We start from the raw sequence: 18,893 nt of genomic DNA, 5'->3' as shown, positions 1-18,893 counted from the left end.
TTTACAATGTTGTGTTAGTTTCAGGTATACAGCAAAGTGAATCAGTTACACAGATACATATATCCCCTCTTTTTCAGATTTCCTTCCCATTTAGGTCACTACAGAGCATTGAGTAGAGCTCCCTGTGGTATACAGTACGTTCTTGTTAGGTATCTATTTTATACATAGTAGTATACATATGTCATTTTCTTTCTTTCTTTATCCTAACCCTTTTTCTTTTCCAGTCATGGCTCCGGCCTTCATCTTGAAGAAGTGGGGAGAGTGATGCTGGGCAGGCCTGGAAAACTGTGCACGTTTGCTGTTCTTAGAGAACGAAGCTGTTATTCAGGGCCCCTCATGTAGCCAGAAGACCAAGAAAAATCTGACATTGGCCACAGAAAGATTGCAGACTGCCTTTAAAATAGATTATATCAGTGGAGAAATGGTGATAGTTTTTTGGGGGGGGATTCTTCAGTTTTTCTGTTGGGAAGAGTTTTGTGTTGTTTAAAAGATACTTTGAATAACTTAACCTGATTTATGGGCTCATTTAATGTTCCTTTCTTCCATTCTTTTTGTCCCTCTTTTTAAAGAACTGCTTGCCTTTCCTATTTATTTTTAGGGTGATTTTTTTAAAAGACTTGTGCAATACATTTTGAGGTGGAACTTAGTGGACTTTTTCCTGATATATTAGAGCATTTAATTGACTATTTTATCCAGATTGATTTGTTGAATATTTGCTAAAGACTAGTTCTTTAAGCTATGACATATGATAAATCCAAATGGCAGTACCTCATTGTTTACTTAGCTTTTGTACTTATATTTTTCAGAGGAAAAAATACTACTGTAAATTGTAAATAGTCAATACATAACTGTATCGTATGCAAATCTGTGACTGTTGGCAATGTCATCTCAGAAGAACAGATAAATAAAGTTTATTTACTATATAAAATGTGCTTATTGTGTTTTTTCCTAAATTGAAATCTATTTCAAAATAGTTAAGAATTTATGTTGTATCTGGGTGAATATAATGAGGAACTATTTGTCAAGAGAGCTGAATAGCTAAGCATTTGGATTTTTTTTTTTTTTTTTTGCGGTACGCGGGCCTCTCACTGTTGTGGCCTCTCCCGTTGCGGACCACAGGCTCCGGACGCGCAGGCTCAGCGGCCACGGCTCACGGGCCCAGCCGCTCCGCGGCATGTGGGATCTTCCCGGACCGAGGCACAAACCCATGTCCCCTACATCGGCAGGCAGACTCTCAACCACTGTGCCACCAGGGAAGCCCAATATTTTTTTTTATGCATTTAATTATTGAGTATTTTTCTAATGTGTGAATGGATGTACAGAAGGATAGGCCGTGTGTGTGTGTGTGTGTGTGTACACATGACTACATTTATAATTCTGTTTATATTAAGGCCCATTAAAATTTCTGTGAAAACTTTTTTTTTTTTTTTTTTTTTTTGCAGTACGTGGGCCTCTCACTGTTGTGGCCTCTCCCATTGCGGAGCGCAGGCTCAGCAGCCATGGCTTATGGGCCCAGCCGCTCCGTGGCATGTGGGATCTTCCCGGACCGGGGCACGAACCCGTGTCCCCTGCATCAGCAGGCGGACTCTCAACCACTGCGCCACCAGGGAAGCCCCTTGTGAAAACATTTTTAATTGCCTAATATTTTACCCTCAATATTCCATCATTTAACGCCATGTTCTCTACTGTTGAACATTTAGGTTGTGTGTAATTAGTCACTTTCATTCAGTACTCCATGACAGTCTTGCTATTCATATTGTAAGCACACTGGAAAGAACAATCCAGGACCAACCTGTCTTTTTCTCAACAGCCTTTGGTTGCCAAACACGGACACACTTCAGAAGACTGTGTGCCAGGTTTGTCTGGCACCCTTTCCCCAAACATTCCAAAGATGTGACGCACGGGTGAGCATTCAGAGTCAGTACACTCTTAGAACACTACGTTTCAAAGCTGGGCTTCACCCATATTTGGTTAAAGTGTTAAAGCTGCATTGAAATAGCTATGCCTGAAGCATACTCTCCGTGGCGGCAGTGCGGGGGCGGGTGAGGGTGCAGGCAAGGCCGCGACATTCTTTCCATCCTCCGGCCATTGTAATAATAACAATTTCCTGGTGCCTTCCTTTGGGATCCTCTTTAGTCAGGCTTTGTTGTTTGTTACGTTCTTCAGAAGTGTCCAAATGCCAAACATGTGTGAACATATGACACTTAGTAAACAATATGGCCGTTTAAAATTTTACTCTGACGATTAAATGCAGTTAAAATGCAGCTATGGGTACATCTCTTATAATTTTCCAATTGCTTATTCCCCTGCTGCAGGAAGGCTGCTTCTTGCTTACCTCACACCCAGATTGGGCTGCCCTCCCCTTTTAAATGGGGAATGTGTAGTGTGTTTCCATGTCTGTCATTTCTCTTTCCACTACTGTGTGTTGGGAGTGAGTAGAACATATCATTTGTCTTTTTCATTCCAGGTTTCCAAGAAAAGTTAACTCAGGATCCAGTGTGGCTCATGAGATCCTGGACATTATGTCTGATGCTATGATTGGGTGAGACTTTTGGGAAGTCTTTGAGAGCATTAATTAATGTAATTTACGGGCAACCAGGAAGGAAATGAATCCTTATGACCCAGTGAGCAGATTGTGGTAGATTGGATTGTTGTTTCCAATTCTTCTCTCCCTCCCTATATTTGGGTTATGCATCCACATACTTCGTTATCTGACTTTGAAGTACCTACTGTTGTAGTGGGTGGAAATACATTTCTCCACCAACACTGAGATTGGCTGTGTGACTTTAGTCAATGAGTTTTGAGTGGACATGACTTTGCCACATCTGAGCAGCAGTTTTAAGAGCCCTTGCTTAGTTCAGCTATTGCTGCTTTATCACTGCCATGAGACTGAGTTAATGGGTTCTCCCTTAGCTTGGACCCTGGGATAGTGACACATTGACCAGACGTGTAACAGAGTGAGAAATTATTATTATTATAAGCCACTGAGATTTGGGGATCGTTTGTTACTGTAGCATAACTTAGTGAAAACTGACACATGCAAAAGAAAATATTTTTGCAGGATAAAGTGATGTCTTTAGTTTTTAGAAGTTTGACTATGTAGTGTCTTGGTGTGGATTTCTTTAGGTTTATCTTAGGGTTTGCCCAGCTTCTTGAGTCTACAGGTTTATGTCTTTTGCCAAATTTGGGAACTTTTCAGCCATTATTTCTTTCCTTTTTTTTTTGGTTTTTTAAAAGTATTTATTTATTTATTTATGGCTGTGTCGGGTCTTAGTTGCAGTATGTGGGCTCTTCGTCACGGCATGCTGGCTTCTCTCTAGTTGTGATGTGCAGGCTTCTCTTTAGTTGTGGTGTGTGGGCTCCGTAGTTGTGGCACATGGGCTCAGTAGTTGTGGCATGCGGACTTAGTTGCTCCGCAGCATGTGGGATCTTAGTTCCCCGACCAGGGATTGAACCCACGTCACCTGCATTGGAGGACGGATTCTTAACCACTGGACCACCAGGGAAGTCCCCAGTCATTATTTCTTTGAGTATTTTTTTTAGCTCTACCCTCTTTCTCCTCTCCCTGCTCTCCTTCTGGGACTCCAATGACATGTTAGATCCTTTGTTATAGTCCCACAAGTCCCTGAGGCTCTGTTCGTTTTTTTTCCTCCAGTCTAATTTCTCTCTGTTGTTCAGATTGAGTAATTTCTCTTGTTCTGTTTTCAAGTTCACTGACTCTTTTCTCTGTCCCCTCCATTCTGCTGTTGAACCTGTCCATTGAGTTTTTAATTTCAGTCATTGTATTTTTCAGTTCTAAAATTCCCACTTGGGTCTTTATATCTTCCATTTCTTTGCAGAGATATTCTGCTTCTTTGGTGAGACCTTGTTTTCCCATTTATTTCAAGCATGTTTGTAATGCTCATTGAAGAATATGTATGCTGGCTGCTTTAAAGTCTTTGTCCGATAAAGGATGGGATAGAAATCCAGATTCTCTACTAGGCCTTCATTGACACCCAAGGTGGAGAGGGTCTCCTCATCACTGCTGGGTGGGGATGTAGAGTTAACAGTTGCCCACTAGACCTCCACTGAACCATGGGAGGGGTGGTAGGGAGGGAGACCTCTTTACCTTTGGGTGGTAGTGAAAGTCCACTCTCCCCTGGGCCTCCTCTCCCTCTACCCCAGCAGGAAAGGGGAGGGGACCTAGTTGCTGCTGGTGGGGGTGGAAGTCCAGGCTTCCCATATGGTCTCCACTGACATCATGGGGATGGGTGGGATTGGGAGGTCTCATTGCTACCCACCAGGGATGAAAGTCCCTGCTTCCTGCTCAACCTTCTCTGACATCACCCTGCATGAGTTTTGGGTCCGTCCTTATAGCTTGGCAGTTGTTAGAGGTCTAGGCTCCCCACTGGGCCTTTGCTGACAGGGTTGGGAGGGGGGTCATTGTTTTTTGCTGGAGGTTTCTTTTGGTGTGTGGCTGGAGTGGAGCCGTGGTTGTCTAAAAGCTTTGTGTCTTGCTAGGCTGCCCCTTTCCTGGTTCTTTGCTACCGGTTTCCAGGTAGCCAGTTTCTTCAGGTCCAAGTCTGCTGTATATGAGGCAGAGAAAGCCTCGGGAACTCATGGCATGTCACTCCTCAGGTCCCAAGCGTCCTGGCCAGTCTGCCTCCTCCTCTCCACCTTTCAGAGTCTTCTTAGGTTTGTTTTATATACAGTGTCCAGGGTTTTCAGTTGTACTTGGGAGGACTAGGGAGAAGTATGTCTACCCCAGCCTCCCAGAAGCAGGTCTCCTATGCAATGTGATTATATTTAGTATATATTTATTGCATATTGTTCCAGATACACACTTTTTTAATTAATTAATTTAGTTATTTATTTTTGGCTGATTTAGATCTTTGTTGCTGGGCGTGGGCTTTCTCTAGTTGAGGCGAGCGGGGGCTACTCTTGGTTGTGGTGCGCGGGCTTCTCGTTGCGGAGCACGCACTTTAGGCATGTGGACTTCAGTAGTCGTGGCTCGCGGGCTCTAGAGTGCAGGCTCAGTAGTTGTGGCACGTGGGCTCAGGTGGTGTGGCTCGCAGGCTCCAGAGCCCAGGCTCAGCAGCCATGGCGCTCGGGCTTAGTTGCTCCATGGTATGTGGGATCTTCCTGGACCAGGGCTCAAACCCATGTCCCCTGCATTGGCAGGCGGATCCACTGTACCACCAGGGAAGCCCAGATACACATATTTTTAATAAATATAAACTAGAAGCATATACAGTTAATTCACAATAGTGGTCATAATGGTCTTCCCTGGTCACCTCCGCCCAATCTCTTCCACATCCTCCTTTAGTTTTTTTTATGGCATCAAGTATTGCCTACCCTCAGTAAAAATTGTTGTTTTCTTTGTACTAGAATGAAAGCTCCAAGAGGCCAGGCAAATTATGTCTTGTCCATGGTTGTGTCCTTACGACCTAGCATATGTAGTAAGCACACAATAAGCATGTATCGAATATAAATGAATGAATGGATGGACAAGTGAATTAAGAAAGAAGAGAAAATGTACCAGTACCTTCTTTGTAATTAAAAATTTTTTAAGAGTGGGAAAATTTTTAAAGACTTCTTTCTCTCTTGAGGAGGCATGTGGGAACACAAGGGAACAAGAGGAACCGAATTATGGGCAGAACCTGGACTTTGTTTAATTTGCTTTATAAGTCAGTTAGTTACAAATATTAATATTTTAAGGAACCAGTTACTTGTAACACATCACAACTGATCAGGATACACCAGCAGAAATGAGTACAACTGGAAGGAATCGCTTCCCTGTTTTCTTTTTCTTTCTTTTTTTTGAGGGGCGGGGGCCGTACTGTGCAGCATGCAGGATCTAGTTCCCTGACCAGGGATCAAACCCACGTCCCCTGCATTGGAAGCAGGGAGTGTTAACCACTGGACCACCAGGGAAGTCCCCGACCTTCCCTGTTTTCACTCCTACTGTGTTTTCTTTTGGGATTGAGCCATGTTGGATTTGAAGATTAGTTTAGGCCCAGAGAAAGAATCTGTCCAAAGAGCTTAATTTCCCCTAATCTCTTGGGGAGGTGACATTGCATGCTGGCTGTGAGTGCAGGCTCTGGGACCAGCCTGCCAGGCTTCGAGTCCTGGCTTGGCCATTTACTCACCATGCCAGGGATCTGAGATGGGCTGGGACCTGGGACCCTGTGCTGCAGTGCTTGTACCTGGACAAACTCTCCTGGAGCAACAGAATACAAGAAACTATAAGGGACTAAAAAAACCTGTGTGCATGAGCAGCTGGGGCAAACTATGAACAATGTGATACAGAAAGACCAAAACCCAACTGCCCCCTCTGAAGTGCCGGGAGCAAAAGCAGGGTACTTGCACCTGCCCCCTGCGCACAGTGCCACCGAGAGGATGAGCAGATCACCTAAGCCACCCCTCCGGCCCAGCCCACCAGTCTGCCCCTACCCTCACCCTATTTAAGGGGCCAGCCCCCCTTGTGAGCAAGGGCAACTTATTACTTGCTTTCGCTCCCTTATGCTGCAACACGAGTCCCAATAGAGCCTTGCCTGAAATTCTCATCTGGCCTCATCAATTTCTACTGATTAAATGAGTCCAAGGACCCTGGTTGGTAACAAAGGTACAGATGCAAGAGCAGAAATGGCAACCTGCAAGCCCTTTTGGAAGCTTCTGCTTATAGCACAACCTAAGCCAAACTCAGAATTAAGGGGTGGGGAAAATCACACCATCTCTTGAAAGGAGGATTCACAAAGTCGCTTTATAAGGGTGTGACTGCAGTGAGGGTGTGAAGATTTGGGGCCCTTAATGCAAACAATTTATCAAAATACTTATCAACTCAGTACGGCCACTACCAATCAGTTGAGTTCATACAGTGTATCAGACCTGTTTGCCATCACAACTGTAAGTTTCCCTGACGGGGGTGCTTCAGGGAACCCGGTAGGGGCAGGGGCGGGACAAAAACGCAGGGTTTTGGGCCTCCTTTCCACTTAGAGCTGCTTGACTTTTATTTGTTTTATATATTGAGGTTTTACATTAGGTTTTGTTTGAAAAAGATTCTGCCGTCAAAAGGCTTTTAAAAAGTTTCTTTGGATGTATTCAGACCAACAGGAAGAGCATGCTTAGCCCATGTTTCCTTGCTCCCTGCAGAACTGCTTTTGCTCATCTGTGTTTCAGACTGTGCCTTAGGCTTTACTCAAAGGCCACCATAAGAAAGAACTTCAGGGAGTCAATGATTATATGTTCTTTACACCTATTTTACGAGTCACCAATATGTAAGAAATCTATTTTACAGACAAGTGCCGGGGAAAGTTTCAGTATATTTTCTCTTTTGGGCAACAAGAACAATTTTATGTATCATGTAACGTTTCCCTTTTTGCTTTGGCCACATGGAAGCTTGGTGCCAAATTTAGGTCCCACGTTTCATAACTCTTAAAACTAGAATGGCCCAAGGAGCTTTTAAAATACAGATTCCAAGGCTTCAACTGCAGAGAATCTGAGCAGCTGGGCTGCCCCTGGTGGCTTGATTATTTCTGTTCTCTTTCTTTGCCCTGGACTTGTCTTCTGATTCTAATATATGTTTCCTCTGGCCCCAATTGTTCTTTCATACAGTAAGTCAGTCACTCCTAGGTCCAAACTGGCAGTGTGTGGGAGGCTGCTCCCAGGACCAGTGAAGGCACTGAGAGGCCTCTGGCCAGTCTAGGGGCCCAGCCTGGATAGGGGGCAGATCCTCAGCAGAGAAGGGGTAGAGGCACCAGGACCCTCCATGTCTTCAGGTTTGAGAAGTCAGGTGTCTTTCCCAGCGAGAAGCCCTGGGGGAGGTCTATTCTGGAGCTGGGGGCTGGGCCTGAGGGTCAGATGCCAAAACACCCTGGGCTCTCAGGGAAGCAGGACTCCAGCCGAGAAAGAGCCACAGCCCTCCAAGTCCCCTGCAGCATCTGAACACCTGCTCGCACAATCTCTACGCTGAGATTTTCACCCTATCGGACACCCACAAATTTAGGAGAAACCAAATCTCCCACAGGTTAATTCAACACTCAGACTTGGCCAAAAATTGTTTAGAAGGACATGATCATTCTCTAGGATGATTCTGAATTTAGAATTGAATATAAATGTTGAAGTGAAGCAAGTTGATGGTCCTAATATTTTGGGGTTATTTGTATATTTTTTTAAATAAGTAAATAGATTTATTTATTTTTGGCTGCATTGGGTCTTCATTGCCGCACGGGGGCTTTCTCTAGTTGCAGTGAGCAGGAGCTACTCTTCGTTGTGGTGCACGGGCTTTCCATTGTGGTGGCTTCACTTGCTGCAGAACATGGGCTCTAGGCGCGCAGGCTTCAGTAGTTGTGGCTCGTGGGCTCTAAAGCACAGGCTCAGTAGTTGTGGCACACGGGCTTAGCTGCTCCAGGGCATGTGGGATCTTCCCAGACCAGGGATCGAACCTGTGTCCCTTGCATTGACAGGCGGATTCTTAACCACTGTGCCACCAGGGAAGTCCTGGGTTATTTGAATTTTTAAGATAACTTGGCATATTAAATTAGCTAATAAATTAGCCTTGGATTCATTTTAAAAATTATAATTGAAGAATTGATTTAGATTTGTGATTTTAAGCTGAAACCTTATTAAGTTTATAAACCACATTAGAATATTTAACATAGAAGATACATATTATTTTAAGTTTTATCAGTTAGATTTATCAACCTTGGTTAAATAAGGAAATACTTAAGTACTTGGAAGATTTTTGGAGTCAGGTGAATACACGAAATGCTTATAAATAAGATAAAGTATGATAAATTTATTAATGTAGCAATTTCAAATATAAAGAGAATTTAATGAAGTTATAAAAACGTTCTGAAAATAATTGCTTGAAATTTGGTAGATTTATAATTACAATAATGAGATTAATAAGCTGAACTTAAATAAGGTTCTACATTTGTGATGTTAATAAATTCAGTATTAATTTTTTTAACTGAAGTAGTTTTCTAATGAAACTTACTCTTAAATCTCTCTGAAAATACTAATTAGAATTAAAAAAATTTTTTTTTCCTTCTTTATCCTACAGCTCTATTTTCTTTGGGTCTAGTTGTCCTGTTTGTGAATGTTTTTCTTTCTGTTGGTGGGGTTCCTGGTGGCTGGCAGTCCTTGGTTGACCATCAAAGGACAAGGTAGGTTGCCCTCGTGGTTGGAATGAGTTTCCCTTTGCATTTGTCTAGATCTGTTTGCCTGACAGGTGTGTCCCTGAATGAAAGGGCCACCTCTGCATCCCGTGGAAGTGGACAGGGCTGATGTCTTTCCCTTTGATTGCCTCTCTGTTTCGTTCTCCCTCCTTCTCTCCCTCCTTCTGCTCTTACAAGACTATTTGCCTTCTCTTTTACACACGCTAATAGCTAATGTTAGATTCACTTCAGGGCACCCACAGAGCTCACTACTCCCCTTTAAAGAGGGAGGACGGAGAAAGAGGAAGTGAGCATTTATGGAACATCTTTTTCTCACAGCATGAGGGACTCAGGACCCACTGACTCGTTCAAGCCCTCCCAGGGGTGTAGGTGTTGCTGTCCCATTTGACTCATTAGGGTTTTACCTTAGTTGTTTTAAAAGGTGAAACTGGGCTTTATGGAGCCGTGACAAGGATAGAAGCTTGAGCAAGAAAATGTGCAAGGATCAGAAAATGTCAGGAGCCTCATGGTCTTGTGGTAGATGATATACAATTGGGTTCTTTCCTTGGGAGTAATGGAATCTGCTAGCACTGCATAACCAGAGATGGGTGGGGAGGGAGAGGAGAGAGAGTGCACTCAGGAGACAGAAAGAGCAGATAAGATGGTCATTGAAACTTTTTTTTTTTTTTTTTTGCGGTACGCGGGCCTCTCACTGTTGTGGCCTCTCCCGTTGCGGAGCACAGGCTCCAGACACGCAGGCTCAGCGGCCATGGCTCACGGGCCCAGCCGCTACACGGCACGTGGGATCTTCCCAGACCGGGGCACAAACCCGTGTCCTCTGCATAATCAGGCGGACTCTCAACCACTGCGCTACCAGGGAAGCCCTGAAACATTTTTGATCATCAGAAGCGGTGGTTGAAACTTAAGGTGTCAGAACAGTAGGATGGAAACAAATTGGCCCTGGCTGACTCACTTTACACTCTGCACTGTGCATGCCTTATTTTCTTCAACTTTCGTGAACAGGCAGAGGTGAGGAAACTGGGTCACCATGGACGTCAAGAAGCTGTAGGCCAGTAATCCAGGAGGCAGGATTTGAACCCTGAACTTAATGATTCCAGACCTTCCACTGGGCCCTATCAAATTCACGCTAAATCGTTAGCAAAGTCACCGATATCCTCCATCTCTGCTCTGAAGTCTTCTTTTGCTTTCTTGATTTAAGTGAAACCCTTACTCTTGTCTTGTGACTCTGATTCCCCTGCAGCTTTCTCCAGCTTGTGTCGGCAGTGGGAGGTGGGGGAGGGGGTGTTTTTCCCCACGCCCCTTGGATGACTGGCCTGAAGGTCCACCTTGTTCCTCATCGTAGCTTTCAGACTGCAGGACCATGGCGTCCAGACTCTGGTGAACAGGGGGCCTGTGACCTCTTGAGAAGGGGTCATCTGGGGTTGCACTGGTGATGTGAGCTCCAGGGAGCAACTGCCTGTGTGTGTCGGGCTGGTAGGCAGAGGCGTGGGGTCGCAGGCCTGATACGGGGTGTGGTTCGGAGGGCTGCCCAGGCGTGCCGTCCTGCATGTGCACCTCTGGGCCCACCCCACCCTTGCTGGTCCTTCCCTCGGGGCTTTGCCTTCCATTCCCACGCTTGGCCTCAGCCCACACTCTCTTGTGCCAAGAATTGAGGTTTAAAGTCTTATTGAATAATCCTTCACCAAAGATGTGTTGTCAACCAGTGGTGACTGAATTCTTCCTGGTCACCTGTGGACATCGGTTGGATGTATCAGTTAATGTTTGCTGCTTAAAGCAGCCCCACTTATCAAGCTCATAACTCTGCAGGGTGGCCCTTTGGGCTGGATCCGCTGGGCATTCTTCCCATCTCAGCTGGGCTCACTCATGCACCCAGAGTCAACTCTGTGTCCGCTGAGACTGGCTGGTCCAGGGGCCAGGGCGCCTGGTCTCTGCTGCGTCATCAGCCCGAGTCTAGCAGGGAGCGCGTGCTTGTTCACGGGCAGCATAGCAGGGGGCTGGGAGCAGGTAAGAGCCCGCAGACCTTGAGGCCCAGGCTCCCACCCTGCACGCCATCGCTTCCACTACATTCTGTTGGTCAAAGCAAGTCACCAGGCCAGCCTGATTGAAGGGCTGGGGACACAGGCTCCACTTTAATGAGAAGTGTTGCAAAGTCATATTGCAAGGGGGTATGGGTAACTGTGCCCCCCCCCTTTTTTTTTCTAGTGCAGTATCACCATAGGCCAGCATGCAGATCCTGCAGCTGTAAGGAGAGAGGGAGAACTTTTATCCCTGGGCCATCCCATCTTTGAGTTTTGTATAGGTCCTGGCTGTGATGCTCTGCCTGCCAGTTGTGGTGGGTTCCGTGGGGTCCCCTGTCCTCTGACCTTGGACGGCTGTGTGTGAGCAACGTGGCTGCTCTCACAGAGGCTTGGTGGAAGCTCTCAGAGGCGTGCTGGGGCGTAAGAGCCTCCCGATCTTCCCAGGCAGCTGTCAGACCTGGAGCTGGTTGGCAAGGCCTCAGCCGTTCATATCTAATCTGGGTGCTGATTGTTGGAGGTGGTTTTGCTTTGATTGTCCCTGGGAGGCAAGAGCTGCTCCAGGTCTGTGGCCATTTATGGGCAGAGCAGAGGCTGGTCCTCACTGCGTAACACGACGGAGTTCGTGGTGGGGGTCACGTTCTGCCCAGCGACCTTGGCAAGTCACCATTCCAGCCCTTGCTGAGTGCCTCCCGAAGCGTCATTTCCCTCCTCGTAGAGGTTATATAATTACACCTTCTCTCTGGCAATCTTGTTTTCCCCTCACTGCTGGACCATCACCATCTGGGTGCTGATACTGCTCCTGCGTCAAAACATAAAGCTCTCGGATTCCGCATCTTCCCCCACCTATTGCCCCGTTTCTCTATTCCTCTTTAGAGAACACTTTAAAAAAGAGATAACTTTAAAAAAGAGATAACTGGGACTTCCCTGGTGGCACAGCGGTTAAGAATCCGCCTGCCAATGCAGGGGACACGGGTTTGATCCCTGGTCCGGGAAGATCCCACATGCCGCAGAGCAGCTAAGCCTGTGCGCCACAACTGCTGAAGCCCACACGCCTAGAGCCCGTGCTCTGCAACAAGAGAAGCCACCGCAATGAGAAGCACGCACACTGCAATGAAGAGTAGCCCCCGCTTGCCACAACTAGAGAAAGTCCTTGGGCAGCAACGAAGACCCAATGCAGCCAAAAAAAAAAAAAAAAAAAAAAAAAGCTAAGTATACTCACTGTCCCTGACATGTTTGCTTCCATTCCCCTTAAACCCCTCCTTGGAAACTGCTCTTGGCCAGGTCCATTGCTAAGGCAGGTGGTCTCGCTGGGTCTCACCTGATTCGCACATGTGGCCCCTTTGTCTTTCAGGAACCCCCTCCCCTCACTTGGAATCCACTTCTGCCTCGCTGGCTGGGGCATCCTTGCTTCCCTGACTGCTGACAACCTAGGGCCCTGGGATTCAGGCTCCAGGACTTTCCTCTCTCTTATCTGCATCCCCTCGGCGATCTCACACTGTCTCATGGCTTTAAACGCCCACTACGTGCCAACGATGCTCATTTTATATCTCCTTTCTGGTCCCCAGACTCACCGAACTGCCCATTCAACATTTCCATTTAGATGTCTAATTGCACCTCGACTTTAGCGTGTCCCAGACTGAATCTTGATCCCCCTAGATCTGCTCCTGCCACGTCACCCCCTATCAGTTGAAGGCTTTCCTTTTTCCCTTGCTCACCAACTCCTAATGATCACTGAATCCTCAGAGCTCTGCCTTCAGTTTGGGGGTTTGCATTTTTTCCTTTCTGATGTAACTATTTTTGAATATGTTAAACATTTGTGCAGTTCCAAGTCAAAACAGTATTAAAAGGTATCCTTAGAGAAATCTCATTTCCCTCCCGACAGTCTTTACCCCGTTTTTCAGTGTTCCTTCTGGCAAAAATAAGCACATGTATTTATTTTCCCCTTTTTCTTACACCAAAATTGGCATACTATATGCATTGTTCCACCTCTTGCTTTTTTCACTTAACAATATATTGTAGAGATCACTCCATTGCACAGAGAACTTCCTCATTCTTTTTACAGCTGCATCAGAATTTCATTGCATGGATGTAATTTATTCAACCAGACCCCTACTGACAAACATTTGAGTTGTTTCCAGTTGAGTTGCTATTACAAATAGGGCTGCAATGAATGGCCTTGTGTATATGTTGTTTTGTGCTTTGGAAGGATGTTTTCAGGGTGGATTCCTGGAACCATGGGGGAAGGACACCATCAAGAGAATCTGGGAGGTGGCACAGGGTTTGTGTCCTAGTGCAGCCCCAGGGAAGGCAGAGCCAGCAATGGCCAACCTAGATATGGCCAAGGAGGACAACGGGGAAGGAAGCATCCCCCAGAGCATGGGGCCAAGATCCCAAAAAACAATGTTTGGGGAGCCCCTTTCAGGGGGCAGACCTGGGGCCCACTCATGGAACATTCTGCCTGCTATTGTCTGTGTCTCCTATTGTTAGCTTTTGGAAATGGCTTCTTGGTGCTGTGGAGTTCAGCTACATCCTGCTGGATGTAGCCTGCTGGACCCGTCCATTTCTAATGTAGGAGTGTTGAAGTCTCCAACTCTGATAGTGGATTCATCTACTTCTTTATCTTTGATTTTCTGCAGTTTGAATACAATATGCCTAGATGTATGGTTTCTTTTATCTTTTTTTCTTTTCCTTAAGGTGTACACTTTATTGAACTGATCAAGTCAGTGTACAGGTAAGCCCTGGATGTCTCCACACCTTAGCCTGCTCCCTGGGGACTCATTCTCTCTTTCACTTCCTTCCTTCCTTCCTTCCTTCCTTCCTTCCTCCCTTCCTCCCTTCCTCCCTTCCTCCCTCCCTCCCTTCCTCCCTGCCTCCCTCCCTCCCTCCCTCCCTCCCTCCCTCCCTTGCTTCCTTCCTCTCTTTCTTTCTTTTGGCATTTTTCCTTCTTGGTGTTCTCTGAGCTTCCTGGATCTGTGGTTGAGTGTCTGACATTAACTTGGGGCAATTTCTCAGTCATTATTGCTTTAAATTTTTCTTCTGTTCCTTTCTCTCTGTCTTTCCTTCTTTTGGTGCTTCCATTATATGTATACTGCACATTTTGTAGTTGTCCCACAGTTCTGGTTATTCTGTTCCTTTTTTTTCCCTGGTCTTTTTTCTCTCTAATTTTCAGTTTTAGAAGTTTCTGTTGACATATCCTCCAGCTCAAAGAGTCTTTCCTCAGTCATGTCCAGTCTACTAAATGATCCCATCAGAGGGATTCTTCATTTCTGTTACTGTATTTTTGATCTCTCATTTTGCCATCATGGGAAATCCTGGAACTTCTAGGTTGACTGCATGAATCCCAAAGAGAAAGCCAATAAAAAAGCAGGGAGGAGAAGGAGAAAGTCTGAGTCATTGGGGATATCTTTTACAGTTGCTGGATCAAGTCTCACATGAAGCCAGAACTAAATCTGGATTTTTAATGGACATACCCAGTAAAAAATTCTTTTATATTATGAGTCAGCTTGAAGTGAATTTTCTGTCACTTGGTGCCTCAGAGAGTCCTCACTGACTCTATACCTCATAGGCTTATTGTGAGGTTTAAATAAAATTGCACTTAGCAAACGAAGCATGGCACACAAGTAATACTCAGTGAATGGTTACCAATATTGTTATTATGATATATTTATTTTTACAGTTATGTGTGCTTTTTATTCCATATCCTAACATTGGCATGTTTCTGTTTCTCTTTTTGGTATTATTTAGTTTTTACCCCCAAAGGAGAGAGGCTGAGGGAGGGGACTGATCAGCCCTGGGCTTCTGACCACCAGCTTCAGCCTCGGGTCCTCCTTGCAAAACCACAGCTGGGGAACAACACAGAGACCACGTGGTGTGGTTCTAATTCCTCTGACATCTCATTTTCATTCTTCAATGATATTTATCTGCATCCAGCTTACACATAAATGTTTCCAGTAAAATGTTCCAAGTGCCTTTTTTCAGAAATCTGAATCCACATGAAAACAATGGCAACAAGAAAAAGGTGTAAACTTTCCAGAACAGGCCCAGATTTTGAAAATGTGATAAAGAGGTTATTGTGCGTCCGAACTTTTCACACAAGAATTGGAGGAGATTTAACACCAGGAATAATAAACCGAGGAAAACCAGCTAATGCAGAGCAGATGGGCCTGCAGGGCAGTGCTAAGCATTTCAATGTCTTTCCTCTTGGACCTTTGGACTCCAGATGACTGAGTGCTGGTTTCGCTAGCTCCAAATAAAGTTAATGCAATTGGGGAAACCATCAGTATGGCTGGTTTGATTTCTGGAGTGATTAGTGGATTAAAGTTTTTCAAGACTGTACTATGTGGTGGGCATTTGACATTCACTACTTGAATCCTGACCACAGCTCCATTTTACTGATGAGAAAACTGAGGTTTTAAAAGCACAAATCACTTGCTGAAGGGCCCATAGCCAGTATGAGAGCCAGGATCAGTCCTAGGTCTGTCTCATTGCATACGCTGTGGTTCTGCAAACTGGGTAACAAGAGAGCAGGGAAAAGGGGTCGTGGTCACACAAATTTGAGAAACTCTGTGTGTGTATGTGTGTGGGTGTATATCTACATAGTAAAAGCCTTATTAAGGTATAATTGATCTGCAATAAGCTATACGTGTTTAAATCATACAACTCAATAAGTTTTGACCCGTGTCTATCTGCATGAAACCCTCACCACAATCAAGATAGTGAACATCTCCATTACTTCCAGTAGTTTCCTCGTGCCCCTTTGTAATTCCTCCCTCTTCTCCCTCCCACCGTTGATCCCAGACAATCGCTGATCTCCTTTCTGTCACTGTGGATTAGTTGTACTTTCTAGAGTTTTATATAAATTGAATCATACCAGATGTAGTCTTTGCCTGTCTTCTGTCACTTGGCATAATTTTTTGAGATTCACTCATGTTATTACATGTTTGTTCCTTTATAGGACTAAGTGGTGTTCCATTTATGAATCTGCCACAATTTATCTACTCATCTATAGATGGACATGGAGGTTGTTTCCAGTTTTGAGCTATTACAAATAAAGTTGCTATGAACATTCGTGTTCAAATCTTTATATGACGTAAGCTTTCTTGGATAAATACCTAAGAGTGGAAGGGCTAGATCATATGGTAGGTATATGTTTAACTTTTAAAGAAACTGTTAAACTGTCTTTCAAAGTGGTTGCACCATTTTACCAGCAGTGTATGGTAGTTCTCGTTCCTCCTCATCAGCACTTGGTGTGGTCAGTCTTTTAAATGTTTACAATCCTAATAGGTATGTAGTGATATCAGATTTTCTTATGGTTTTAATTTGCATTTCCCTAATGACTAATAATATCGAGTATGTTTTTCTGTGCTTGTTTACATCTATATATCTTCTTTAGTTAAGTGTTTGTTCAAATGATTTGCATATTTTAATAGAGTTGTTTCTTACTGAGATTTGAGAGTTCTTTATACTTATTGGATGCAAGTCTTTTAATAGATATATGTTTTACAAAGATTTTTCTTCAGGTCTGGGGTTGTATTTTCATTCTCTTGCCAATGTCTTTTGAAGAACAGAAGTGTTTTGTTTTTTTTTTTTAAACTCTGGTGAAGTCCAATTTATTTATTTTAAAATTTATTGAAGTATAGTTGATTTACAATGTTGTGTTAATTTCTGCTGTACAGCAAGGTGATTCAGTTATACATATGTATATACATCCTTTTTCATATTCTTTTCCTTTATGGGTTATCACAGGATATTGAATATAGTGCCCTGTGCTATACAGTAGGACCTTATTGTTTATATCTGTTGAAGTCCACTTTATAGTCCACATTTCTTCTACTTCATATTTTTAAAACCTTAGGTACCTTCTGGAAGAATTCTTGGCTTGATATTACAACTCACAAATTTGCTCTTTGGCAACCTGTTCAGCCTATATGTTGAATTTTTTTCAATGATCAGATACTTAAAATCATTCATCATGTTTGCAACATGGTAATCTTACATCTCCCTGAGAATAGCAGTTATTCAGTTCAGTTCAGTCTATGAGCTTTGTTTTCTCGGTGTAATTGTAACACTTGGTAAGAGGGTGACATCTTTCTTGCACAGCTGCTTGGTGATGCTTAGCTGAGGGGTCATGTATTTGAGGACCCCTGTTGGCTGGTCTTTGCCTGTTGTGCCCACTTCGAGGATGAGGAATGAGAGGCAACACAGCACCACCAGAGGGCGCTTTCTTGGGGGCAGGAACTCCTCACTCCTCCCTGGTGCAGTCAGCCCCCTGGGACACTGTCTAAAGACTCATACTCCATGGTCCTGCATGGAAGCGGGCACCTTTACTGCTGCTGCCTAGTCCCAGGGGCAATGAGGACAAGGCATGGACCTGACAGCTCCTACTCAGGTGCCCCAGCTCGTGCCCCGTCAGGGGCTCCAAGCTGCTCTTTTCCTTCTCTCCCATACATACCTTCAGGCTTTGAGCATCGTTGGAATCACCGCCCAACTTCTATCTACTTCTATGCAAGAGTCCTCTCCCATGTGTACCTAAGTATAGAATTCCTTTCAAAATCTGATTAGACTGCCTTCCGTATTTCAGGGATTTTAAATACTTCTTATCTAAAAGGAAACCCCTTCCAATTTTCTAACATTATTATGGATCAAAAACACATTTGTCTCATTTCTAGGGCTTCCCTGGTGGCGCAGTGGTTGAGAGTCCGCCTGCTGATGCAGGGGACGCGAGTTCATGCCCCGGTCCGGGAAGATCCTATATGCCGTGAAGCAGCTGGGCCCATGAGCCATGGCCGCTGAGCCTGCGCGTCCGGAGCCTGTGCTCCACAACGGGAGAGGCCACAACAGCGAGAGGCCCGCGTACCGAAAAAAAAACAAACAAAAAAACCACATTTGTCTCATTTCTAGAGACTTGTGATGGGAGGAGAGGCTGTAACTGATGCTTCATTGTCCAACCTGAATGGAACCTGTGGGCAGTATTTGCATCTGTAGAAGAATCTCAGTATTTGAAAGGCCACCAGTGCAGACCACATATGCTAAATGTTGCCATGACAATTTGGTTTGCAACTTTTTTCTTTTGGCCTCCCCACGTGGCACGCGAGATCTTAGTTCCCTGACCAGGGATTGAGCCCCCGCCCCGTGCAGTGGAATAGCGGAGTCTTAACCACTGGACCACCAGGGAAGTCCCTTCATTTGCAACTTTGATGTTTGTACATTGGGGAAAGTTTACCAGGGCCCACCATCTGAGGGGAACGCATGACCATTGTTAGAAATGAAAACCTGCCCATTTCTCTCCATGCTGGAAGGGCCACGTGTCTGTGCTACTGTTGACAGTCCCAGCTGAGCCCAGACTTTCAGTCATTCCCACCAAAGCACCAGACGTGTGAATCAAGCCATCTTGGATCCTGTAGACAAGCCCAGCCGCCAGGTAAGTACCACTGAGACCCTCAGGTGATGCCACATGAAACAGAACTGAAGAATTGCCCCGCCAAGCCCCAGTTCCTTAGCAGGCTGCTCAGTGCTTGAGCTGTAACAGTGAAGCCCTTCTGGAGAGCAGTCTAGTGAGGGAAGCAGATGACAGACCAGTTAATAACATTATGAAAGGGGTTGAAATGGGGGGAGATGGCTGGCAAAGAGTGCTTTAGGAGCACCGAGGAAGGGTATCTTTTAGCTGCACGTATACAGGCACTGTACACAGTGCACTTAAACCCTGTGAACAGTGGGT

At 45.0% G+C, this 18,893-nt stretch overlaps 1 protein-coding gene and 1 long non-coding RNA gene across 6 annotated transcripts in view; both read left to right on the top strand.

Moving 5' to 3' along the window:
* The window catches only part of GOLGA4 (golgin A4), a 105,382-nt gene extending 104,461 nt beyond the window's left edge, over positions 1-921 (top strand). For all 5 annotated transcript variants that reach the window (XM_060307280.2, XM_030830127.3, XM_060307279.2 and 2 more), the window contains one exon: positions 225-921. Coding sequence is in view for 1 of the 5 variants with exons in the window: in XM_060307278.2 (XP_060163261.1) it covers positions 225-248 (24 nt within the window). In the remaining 4 variants the exon portion in view is untranslated. The remainder of the gene's footprint in view (positions 1-224) is intronic.
* An 887-nt stretch (positions 922-1,808) lies between these two features.
* On the top strand, positions 1,809-9,140 carry LOC138842894 (uncharacterized). The gene is made up of 3 exons (XR_011377856.1): positions 1,809-1,904; positions 2,468-2,542; positions 9,044-9,140. It is a non-coding gene; the product is annotated as an uncharacterized lncRNA (long non-coding RNA).
* The last annotated feature ends 9,753 nt before the right edge of the window (positions 9,141-18,893 follow it).

The sequence above is a fragment of the Globicephala melas genome, chromosome 11 (genome assembly GCF_963455315.2).
Source record: "Globicephala melas chromosome 11, mGloMel1.2, whole genome shotgun sequence".
Lineage (NCBI taxonomy): Eukaryota > Metazoa > Chordata > Mammalia > Artiodactyla > Delphinidae > Globicephala > Globicephala melas.
This window is presented reverse-complemented; position numbering and strand designations above follow the sequence as displayed.